Source organism: Astyanax mexicanus, chromosome 24 (genome assembly GCF_023375975.1).
Source record: "Astyanax mexicanus isolate ESR-SI-001 chromosome 24, AstMex3_surface, whole genome shotgun sequence".
NCBI lineage: Eukaryota > Metazoa > Chordata > Actinopteri > Characiformes > Acestrorhamphidae > Astyanax > Astyanax mexicanus.
In genome coordinates, this window is record NC_064431.1 from 34105917 (window position 1) to 34118189 (window position 12273).

At 33.5% G+C, this 12273-nt stretch overlaps 1 protein-coding gene across 1 annotated transcript; it reads right to left on the minus strand.

Annotated features, from left to right (window-relative positions):
• Positions 1 to 93: 93 nt before the first annotated feature.
• utp3 (UTP3 small subunit processome component) lies at positions 94 to 10822 on the minus strand. Its single transcript, XM_022682450.2, has 16 exons — positions 10654 to 10822; positions 9244 to 9331; positions 9021 to 9077; positions 8168 to 8224; positions 7858 to 7987; positions 7627 to 7695; positions 7004 to 7125; positions 6417 to 6578; positions 5280 to 5351; positions 5139 to 5179; positions 4942 to 5038; positions 3697 to 3813; positions 2311 to 2441; positions 1337 to 1412; positions 1102 to 1209; positions 94 to 364 (listed from the first exon to the last, which is right to left on the minus strand). Exons 1-16 carry the CDS (start codon positions 10668 to 10670, stop codon positions 275 to 277), a joined length of 1434 nt encoding a protein of 477 aa, XP_022538171.2. The 5' UTR covers positions 10671 to 10822; the 3' UTR covers positions 94 to 274.
• Between the last annotated feature and the right edge of the window lie 1451 nt (positions 10823 to 12273).

Consider the following 12273-nt stretch of genomic DNA (forward strand, 5'->3'; position numbering starts at 1 on the left):
AATGTAATCAGTAATTAAGAAGTTAATTCTGTATATAAAGGTGTTTTGCTGCTCTTTCTACCGATCGTTTTTCACAAATAATTCTTCAACAAGTTAAAAGAACACGTTTTCTGAAGCTTTAATGGATGTGATCATTTTATCAACAATGACGAACATCATTAGCATATCATTAGCATATTGTACACATTTTGTGAACACTAAAATCAGAGTTTCTTCCCCGATTTCAGAGATTAAAATCGTTCTGCGCTGGAACTGGACGCTGTTTTTGCTCTGATCACTTGAGTTTGATGCTCTTCTTAACTCCAGCCCGAATTCCAGAGAGTTCTCCGCTGTATCTCGTCTCCTCGCGCATAACCTCACGAACCTGAAAATTACAAACACATTTCTCACATCAGAAGAAACACATAAAACTCCATCTGTCTATTCAGTGATACTCGATATATAAAGGGTTAGAGTAACGTTTATCAGTTAAAATTTCTTAATTGCTTGCATTAAATTAAAAAATAAAAAATTGGGTGTAAAATCTCAATTTAGTTTATTTTTTCTATTAAGTATCTTATTTTTTCAATACAAAAAAATGTCTTTACTTGATTTTACAATTTTTCCCAAAAGTGAATTAAATTATACAGTCAAGTTGTTTGTAACAAGATGCAAAAAAAAAAGGAAAATCAGTAAATTAAGTAAAGATTAACTAATATTTTTATATTTAATTCAAAAATTACTATTCCTAACATTCCAGGAGTCTTGTCTCTTTGTCTCTTTTTTTTATATGTTGGCAAAGTATTTTTTCTTTTGTTCATTTTTGATTTTGTTACACAAGTGCTACACCATTTCTTTATTACTTTTTCCAGTAATAAAGAAAGAAAAAAAAAACTTACCTGTATATATATATATATATTTTATACAGTACTTTTATACAGTAAATAACTAGTATTACTGCTACTGATGCTGGATAATCATCCACATTTGAAGTGTCAGTTTAAAACTCGAGTTTATGGAGTTTAATCTGACGATGCCGTAGAGAAACTTTAAATGATGGTGTAATAATAATTTGTGCAGCTCTGGTAGAATAAGCGAGGTGATTGGTGCAGGGAGTCGTACCTGACCCTTGCGGCGGATTTTGGCGCGTCTGTACTTCTCTCTGTGTTTAACTCGTGGATTGCGGTCGATCTTCTTCCTCTTGGCGGTGAGTCCTTTATTCTTCGCCATCTTTAAAAAGATAGAGAGAAGAGAAATGGGTGAGAAACTACAGATACAGATAATACAGTACAGTACAGAACTACAATACGAAGACAGATCATTCATCCAATCATCTTCTGCTAATCTCTCAGTCTACCTGGTAGGTGATTCCTCTTTTAGCATCTCCGTCCATCTCAGCCTCCTCCTCCTGGTCCTCCTTGGCTGTGGATAACCTGCAAAGGAGCATCAATAAAAATTATATTTATATATTATATTGAATTTAACAATGTTTTAATCAAAAATCTAATAGACATCTTTTGTTGTGAGGATGTTTTTGTAATAGATCTACTGACATTTAATGTAAATTGGTATTAAATCTGTATTAATATATATTATTTCTATGTTATTAGTTAATTTATTAGTATTTACTTATTTTAGTAAATACGAGGTGTGCATTGTTTGGGCTACTTTTTATTAACGAGCTGATTTACATTTTTGTGATCTTGTCATGGACAGTGAGCCGAGTGTTTGAGTCCATTACCATTACCCCTCCCATGAGTTATAGTCACTCAATCACACAAAATTTCGTTTCGACAAATTTTTATAGTCAATAAAACTATTTACATGGCCAATTACCCAACCCACTCATTAGCACCTCTTTTTAAATGCTGCTGATGCTTTAGCATTGCCGAGTAGCATCACAGCGCTAACGCTCGGAGGAAAGCACAGCGACTCTGGTGGTTCTGATACATCAGCTCACAGACGCAGCCTTGTGCTGATCAACATCACCCTAGGAGTGATGAGGGGAAAGAGAGAGCGCCATCTACTGTACTGTACCCACCCAGAGAGAGCAAGACCAACTGTGCTCTCTCAGGGCTCCGGCAGCTGAGGGCAAGCTGCATGACCGGGATTCGAATCAGCAACCTCCTAATCATTGTAGCAGCAGTTTAGACCGCTAAACCACTCAGAGCCCCAGCCGTAATGTTCTGCAGTGATCAGATTATACTACTGATTGCAGAAGGAAGTAAAAGTATGTAGAAAATCTCAGGTGGAATAAAAGCAGGATAAAGTCTGTTATTAGATGTGAGATACGATACTGCAGAGCTGTAGAAGGTAAATAGAGGTTCTGACCCGCCGTCCTGCAGGTCTTTATTCTTCCTCTTCAGTTTCAGTCTCGCCTCGATTCCTTTATAGAAACGCAGAGCAGCTTCTTCATCCGAGTCCGACGACTCCGCCTCCTCCACGCCTACAGCCTCAGATACCTACAGACAAACACAAAAAAACTATTATTTATTTCTCTACATTAGTAAATGAATAGTGAAGTGATCTATCAGATTATGAAGGAACACATAATGAATCATGTAGTGACTTAAAAACAGTGTTAAACAAACCTAAATACTCTGATTAAATCTGATATCCTGTGCAACAGACGGAACTCGCTTTTAATTAGTGCCAGTTTCATCATCATAACATTTTTTTAAGGTCTATGCTGAGACAGCACTTGAGGATACTTTCAAAGTTTCTTATCAGTTCTTCATATCAGACCTGAACTCTTGCATGGCATGCTTTTTTTGCTATTTGGGCTAATTGGCACCTGATTATTGTAAAAACAAAGAAATATCTTTTTTAATTATGTAGATTCTGAGAAAAAGTGATGTCCACATACGAGGACTTTAGTTTTATATTTAGGTAGAACACAATGAAGTCGCAATTAGTAATGATGTGTAAAACATTTATTACATTTATTTTGTGCCTGAATACAGCAGCAAAACAAAAGTATTTGAGCAATATGGTTCATTTGAAGTGCTGCTTCAACATGAAGATGTAACAAAGTAAAAAACATAAATATTTCCTGTATTTACTGTTCATTTCTGAATAAAAAATCGAAACTGTAACCTGTTAAACTCTTCTGCCACCACTAGCTTAAAGTATAATGTCCTCATAAGAGGACACCAGGCCCTTATAGAGCAACATTTAGTGTTGTGGTCTAGACAACCCAAAATGTGATGTCCACACTTGTGGACGCCAGGTCTTAAGAGGTTAAAGTATTTTAATATCTTTATTTAGTTGAGTGTTTCTTGCTTCTCATAATCTGGATTCGAACATTACTGAAATATTCACTATTCACTGTATACCTGTAACTCTACCTCTTCACTACTTTACTTTAACTGATGCTCTCAAACACTTTATTAAGAGACAAGAAATTCAAGTAATTAACTCTTGATGAGTTCAGCACAGCTGTTAACTGAAAGCCTGAATTCCAGGAGACTCTACCTCATAAAACTGACTGAGAAAATCCAGCAGAGATGTTCAAAACTCATCATCTAAACAAGAGGAGCTACTTTATAAAGAATGCAAAATATAAAACTTATTATTGGTTGTTTAACACTTTTTCGTTTACTGAATAATTCCATATGTTTTTTCACAGAGAGTCAGCAGACAGCAGTTTTAGTGTTTAGTGTTTTAATGCTGAGATATATATATATATATATATATATTGTGAATTATAAAGGTTACCTTGCTCCTGCTGGTCTGTTTACTCTTGGTTAATCTTCTCTCTTGTTCGTGTCCAGAAAGAAGCTCCCGCAGCTGAGGAGCCAGTTTAGCATCAACCGCTGCTAACTCATTTATTAGCTATATATAAATATAAAACAAATAAAAATATGATCTATGGAAAATATTCATATTAAACATCAAATACTGTGTACTTTAAATTAACCACTAGAGTTTAATTAGAGAACTGTAAATAACAACCAATCAACTAATTAATCAATCAACATTTATTTTCACTCAGTAATTCATTGAGTTGACCCTCATTTTAAGTGCAGCCAAAAATGTACAACTGAAAGGCACTGAAAAATAAAAATTAAAATCACGTATTTAATCAGGATACGCTTAAATAAAGAACTATACAAAATAAACAAAACAACACAAAAAATAAATAACACAAGCATTAGAAAAACATGATAAAGACTTAATTAAGAAGAATTAAAATAATTCAAAATGAAAGGATAAGTCTTTAAACAGTCAAATAAAGAAATAAATAATTACAACAATAAAAAAAATACAATAATTAAGACACTAAAAAACCTTTAAAGAAAATAAATGGTAGAGATAAAATTAAAATCTAGAGAATAAAATAAATAAAAGGTTGAAACAAACTATGACTCCCATCTTTACTATACTTTATTTTTATTTTACTAAAATTAACTTTAATATGATTATATTTGACCAAGACTGAGGACATATGCTGCTGTGGTCACATGTCTCCCTCCAGCACCGAACTGCACTTTAGGGACCGAGGCGAAAATACCAGACATAATTATTAACAAGTATATAATAAATAAATCGATTTAACTTTCTCAAAATGTGATCTCATATCAAACAACAATACAATACAACGATATGTATAAAAATATACAACAATTATAATAATAATATTAATAAATATGAGGAAGAACATTAAATTAGATGTAATTAATTCCATACTCTGTCTTAAACGCTTCTGAAAAGGGATGAATCCAAATTAAGTTACTTTTATTTTGACATGTTCTACATAATCATTACTCGTTTGCTGTGGTATTTTTCCCACAGTCCCTAATGTGCTGCTCGGTGCTGGAGAGAGACACAGTCAAATATAAAATATAAATACAATCTTAATCAAATATAATTACATAATATAATATAAAATACAATCAATCACTGCACACTAATAAAGGTTTATTATATTATAGTGTATATTAATTTAAAATCTGTACTCACGTTTCTGTAGGTCACCAGTCTCTCGATCACCGGATGGTTATGAGCTGGAATCCTCTTGGCTTTTAAAACCAGGTAGAAGCTTATATTTGTGCAGTAACTGCAGAAACAGAGGAGAAAAAGAGAAAAGCGTCACGTTTCTGCCGTTAGCTCTTAATTAATAGGAGTACTTACACACTGAATCCTACAGGGACGCTTACTTGAGATAAAGCTGCTGCTTGGTTATGAGATAATTCGCCCCCTGGGAAGGAAAATGGAATTTAGAGAGCAGAACCATAAAACACAAATTCCACTGAAGAAAAAGAGCCGAGGCCATTAGAGGAGGATTTAACTCAGCTCACCTTTCCTGCAGGGATTTTACCATCTTTCACCATCTGAACCAGCGGCTGGATCTCGTCTTTCAGTTCACTCAGCTAAACAAACAAAAAACAACAATAAATGAATAGAAAAGCAGATTTTACAAACCTGTGCATTAGAGATATACGATACAAGGCATACACAATTAGTCAAATTAACCAATAGTATTGAAAGAATACTAGAAAGATTATAAAAAAATGTATTTAATTTTAATTATGTTTAAATGCATGAATCAAATGTTACAACCTGTAGTTAAAGTGAAAGTTTCTATGGTCCGGATCAGTTGATGAGTTTGTTTATTTGGAGCTTCAGTTTCTCCCTCTGTTTGGTTTGGTTTCACACAGGCATAAAAACCTAAATGCTACATGTGCATGTGTTTTAAAGCACAGCGGCAAATGTTCAGTGTTCTGTATTAAAGCAGCTTCACACTGCACAGATATACAGATATACACACTGAATCTTCTCACTATGTTTACTGTTTTGCTCCTTGTGTGGGTTATTAGTGCATATTTTTGGTGTGTTTAGGTATATACCTGTGTGAAACCAAACCAACCAAATAAACAAACTCATCATCTGATCCGGACCAGAGAAAACAACAGCTTCTGCTTTTCTTTTTGTTTAAAATCTTTGCACATTTTCAGCAATTTAACTTAAATGGATGATATTTAGTTTAAACAACTGTTCCTGCCCAATTATAACGTTTTCACAAGAAGCAAAACACAAAATAAAATGGATAGATAGATAGACAGACAGACAGACAGACAGACATAGAAAGATAGATAGACAGAAACTTTACTGATCTTGAAGGAAATTTACAGTAGAAACAAACAATAGGGGTAGTAAAATAAGAGAGCCAAGTAAGAAATATAAAACTCTAAACTGAGATTTAAAAATATATACATAATTATATAAACACAAAACTATAGAAAGTGTGGAGGTAATCAGTCGTAGATATGAGGTAGTGCAGTAACAGAATAAATTAAGTATAGGAGATAACAGATATCAGCAGATATGACAAAAACTATACATAAATCTGTGCATGTATTGCATTTAAGTTAGGTCAGGTTTAAAATACATGCTTTATAATTATAATCAGGTGGAGAACCGCTGCTCTACTGTACCTTAGTTTTAAAGTCATTAATGAGCTCCAGTAACTCAGGAGATTCCTTCTTCAGCAGTTTCAGCTTCTCCTTCTGAGACATTTGATCCAGGTCCTTCTCAATCCTCTGCTGTTTCTCTCCGCTCTCCTCCGTCTGCTCATCTTCAGCCTCCACCGCAAACTCCTGACGACACAGACAGATGCTGTAGTGAGTCTTCGCTATCAGAACGACGGGAAAAGTACACCTTGCGCAGCTCGAAACACACAAAAGTCATGCTTTTAATACTAATTATCTTAATTAATGGTGGGTGTGGTTAATTCTGGTTAATTTTGGGCGTAACGTGAAATAATAACCCAATCAGAGTGTCTCTTGCTCATCATTCTCTTTAAGAGTAGATCAGGTGAGCTCTGTCTTTGGTGGATTGCTATTGTAAAGGTGCAGCTACCTGGACGTGTTCAACAAACTCTTCTCAGCAGAGGAAACTGAGCTGCTGGTTGACGCTGTGAAGGAGCTCCAGCAGCTCATTTACGGGAACAGCAATGTTATTTTATTTACTATTCTGTTTATTGTTGATGTAAAAGTTATATATAAAAGTCTATATATTTTACCTGCAGCAGATTCAGATCATAGTCTTCCTCGCTCAGGTTGGCTGCAAGTCGTCTCTGAATGCTTTTAGCTTCCTCTTCTTCCTCCTTATCTTCTGCTTCCGTCTCCACCAACGATTTCTTCTCTAAAAACAGCGACGCAAATATAAAAACATTTTATAAATTCATTATAAATTATCAGTACTTAAATAAGTTAATGAGAGTGAATGTACATCTCATTACAGAGGAGAATAAAAATTATGTTTAATCGAATGTATAGTTTCTCAATACTTTAATGCATTCTACAGCAATTTACATCCAATTAATCAGACTAACATAGCTTCTCATTTATTAAAAAAACATGTGGAAAAGATCCAGTTCATCAGATTAATGGCTGAAAATGTGACTTAATTGTTGCACAGACCAGACATCCCTCCCAGAGACACAAAAAGAAAAAAACAATACACACACACACACATATATATATATATATATATATATTATTTTTACTAAAGATAAAATTCCAACAATAGTACATTTAATCTGATTAATGTATTGGAAATAGTAACTTTTACTAGTTAGTTTACTCGTAACTGAAATAAGTACTCAGATAAAGTAAGAGTAATGATATAACTGAAAGTGCTTACTCGTAGTCGTATAGTCAGAATCATAGAAAGCATTCTTCCTGCTCCCCCAGGCCATGGCATTCGGCAGATCTGCACAAACATTAACAATAAAAACATCATTACCAATTATCAACATTCTCAAAACTCAGAAAACTCGTTTTTAAACGTATCGTAAGAACATAAAATTATGACAAAAAAAAAAAAAAATGAATGAACATTATAATATAAACATAAAACTATATATCCTTTTACCGTCATCCTTTTTCCCTTCCAAATCACTCTCCATATCCGTCTCTCCCTCTTCATCACCATCATCACCGTCCTCTTCTTCATCATCCTCATCATCGTCTGAATCTTGTAGTGTCAGGGGCATCACCTCTTCCTAATCAGATCACAAATTATTACTATATATTTATATATGAAAACCTGACCCAACCATCTTCCTGCGTAACAAGAAACTGAAGAACTGTGGAGAACTTCCTTCACTGGCTTCAGTAATAACATACTGTACACTGTAATAAAATATATTAGTGCATCTAAAAAAGAGAGAAGATCTGATTACCTCGTCCGCTTCATCTTCATAATCATTATCTGTCCGTACGCCACGCGCCAACAGCTTCTACACAACAAACACAACAAAACATACAGATTAATACAATATATACACTCTCAACTAACACACATCTAACCTACTGTAACACATCACATTATTAAACAGATTAAAAACTGAACTCTATGATTAACAATTACAACAATTACAAATAAAATGAACCCTTTCAGACCCTGTATTTATTACAACAAATAAAACAGTAGCTTAGCCCCATTTATTGCACTGAAAAAAAAAACAGCATTGAAATGGAAGAATGGATTAATATAGTCAATTAAATATATGTAATGGAAAAAATTACATTCGCTATTAGGCTGCAAATGTCAAGATTTGCTAAACTATGGCCAAAATGGACAATTTATATGAAGAATGAAAGACCAGATTTTATTGAAACACAAACAGACTAAATTTAACAGTTTTACTTCATTTTTAGTGCACAATAATTTAAGGCATCCTCGTGGGACAACATCTGGGTCCAGACCCGAACCACGCTCCGCCTATTAGTGCCCTCTGGATTAGAGCACTTTAAATCATGTTTAGGGATGGTTTGTGATTTTTATTTTATATAGACTATATAGACTATTAGGGTCTTCCTTATGTGCATTACATACAGAAAACCCAGGTTTTTTTATTTTTCCATCAGTGGAACATCATTCAGGTCTGAAAGGGTTAAATAATTACAAATAATAAAACAACAAGTACATAAAAGACTAACACACATATACACTTACACACAACCATTTACCAGTTTATTCACAGTTATTTACAAGATAAAAGAAGCTGTAAAGTAAAAAGTACCGTAACTCACAGAGATGGTTTTGTTGTGGAATTCGTCTACTTTATCTTCTGTGTACTTTAAAGATTTCTGAAAAGAAAAAAAGACAAATACAACCAGGAATTAAGTAAAATAATTATGCTAACCATTTTTCCTCAAATATTAACATATAAGGTATTTTACTGCAATTTTCATTTAATTAATCAGACTGATCTAATCAGACAGGAGTTACCGACACAGACAGTACAGACAGTACCTTATCAGGAACATCTTCATTTTTATATTTTGCAGGATCATCACTGTCGTACTCCTCCACTCGCTTCACTCTCGGCCTTCGCACCGTCCTGCAGGAGAGAGGAGATAAAGTGGTTGGTGATACAATATGAATAACAATTACGATTACAATTCATAAAGCACTGATACAGATATACACATTTCTAACTTACAGAATACAGAATTATTTATTCAGCAGAAGTAATGAAACTCCATAGAACTATGGATACGAGGTGCAAATAAACTTAAAGAGCAGTAACCATAACCTTTTAACCCTTTTAAATATATTAATACTGTAGCTTTAAGGATAATTGGAAGGAAAAATAAACCAAATTTAATGTATTTGTTAACTGGAGAAAGAAAGGGCATTGTCGCTGATTTTAATACTCTAATGGCTTCAATAAAAACATATTGTAAATCAATATAAATAGTGCTTTTGAGAAATATCTCTTTTAAATACTTAAACACTGAGTATTTTAGATCCATTTATATTGTTTATTGAACTATTTTAATGATTTAGTTTAGTGAAGGAAGCCGTGTAAAAGTCGTCCACATTTTTAAGTCTATTGTTCACATTTTTTCAGGTGTTTTTTTTCTGCTAATGAAATCTGATTTCTTCATATATTGTTTATATATTTTGTGGGACCAAGTAAAGCCAATTAAAGCATTAAAGCATTAGTGTTTTATATTATATGTACTCCTAACAGTACAGTGAGTCACAAACCTGTATAAAAGCCCAGTCATGCTATAAAAAAAACTATAAATAAATAAATAAGATAAAAAATAAAAAAAAATACTGTGATATAACGTGAAACCGTCAGAATCTTAAAAAGTACAGTGATATGCATTTTGGTCAAACTGCCCAACACTTAATGATTAAACGTTTTGTGAAATAAATCAAATGGTAGAAACCCTTAAAAGATGTAATTAGCATAGTTAATGCAACCAAAACAAATGTTCCTTACTATCAGGGTTAGGGTGGCTAATGACTGAAGCTGGGCTCTGTGGAGGTGATTTTCTTTAACTAATTAAATTAAACTAAAGCAGATTATCAGTTAGTATCAAAATGAATAATAGTATCAGTAATAAACTGGAGATAAAAACTGCTACAGGAAGACGTCTGGCTGACCCACATGGAAACAGCAGCTTTAGCCTTTAGCTCAGATTAACATGATTAAGGACTGAGTCTCAGTTTCAGCAGAGAAGAAAAGAATTAGAATTAGAGTTAATCTGACAGGAGAAGAAGAACTGCAGTAATAAAGTTCATTGATAAGATAAAGATAAAATAATAAAACATTTTATACTGTCTGGATCACACAGCACTGCAGATACTGCACTAAAACTTAAATTTATTAAATAACCCATAAAACAGTATTAAACACTCATATCTTACCTTTTAGCTCTCACCATGCTGCTCTCCGCTCCTCAGCGCTTTATATTACAAACTGAAGATCTGCTGTATAATAATATATTTCTATATTAAATATATTAAATCATATAAACACAGTAAAATCAGTAAACACACTAGGCACAGCCACACAGCTCCACGCGCTTACCAACACGCGCATGCGCACAAGCGCCTGACCGCTTCCTGTACAGAAACACACATTTCAAATTAAAAGTCCTTAGCTGCAGTAGCAGTCAAAAACTTGGACACGCCTCTTCTCCTCATTCACTGTTTTATTTTTTATTTTTATGATTTTTTACATAGATTAAATTGAACATAATTTAATATAAATTTAATATTAAAGACTATATTAAAGCTATACACGAACACATGCAGAATTATTTATTACACAAACAATGTTAAACTAGGTGACATCATGTTAAAAAAATGATTAAATAATATTGCATGGACACTTATTATGACTTATTAAAGCATGAGAATGAGATCCTAATGCATGTGAATAAGATAAATAAGTCATGTGATTAGATTAGTAAGTCGTGGCCATAACTTATTAGATAAGATAAGATACTTTTATTGTCATTGCACAGTGTACAACGAAATTTAGCAGAAATCCTAAAGTACCTGAACAAAAATAAAATAAAACAGCTCTGTACACAAAAACACTAAATTTACAGCGGATATATAAAAATATATACAAAAATTCACCTATAAAGGTGAGTTTTTTTAAGGTGTGGGAACAAGATCCTTATGCGCGTGAATGAGATAAGCAAGTTGTGTGAATGAAATTAGTAAGTTGAGTGAATGATATAAATATGTCATGGCCACAACTTATTAATGCGGGGAAATTAGATACTAATGCATGGCCACGACTTATTAAGGCGTTGAAACAAGATCCTAATGCATGGCCACGACTTATTAAGGGTGGAAACGAGATCCTTATGTGTGTGAATAAAGTAAGTCGTGTGAATAAGATAAAAAAGTCATGGCCATGACTTATTAAGGCATGGGAACAAGATACTTACACGTGTAACGTTAAATAAGAGTCGTGGGAATGAGATTCTAAGGCCTCTAGCAGTTGAACAGTGATTTACTGATTTCACGAGGAAAACAGAAAGTGGGCAGACTCGCCATATAGTATGTCTAAAACTAATAAATAATTAAAAATGAATTAAATTAGAAGTACATTTTAAGTCTATGGCACACTATACAGTGCACTATTCCTGTAAAAGGGAGTGATTCCCAGCGAAGCTTTGGACTTTCTTTCTTGGGGCGGTTCTGATGAGGGCCAGTTCCATCATGAAGGTTTTTTTGACTGAACTTAAAGCAGCAAATTAAGTTTATTCCTGTTCTGTAGAAAATATACTATAACGTAATGTACTGTAATAACGACAGCAGCCACAGAGCACTCTGTGTGCTTCCTACAGAAGCCACTAGAGGGCGCCACCGCTCTAAACATGACCCAGCTGTTATATATATTTATATATATTAAACACAGCAAGTACTAGTGCATCTAAAAACTAGATTATCATTGAAAAGTTACTTTATTTCAGTAATTCAGTTCAAAATATGAAACTCATATATTATATAGATGTATTAAACACAGAG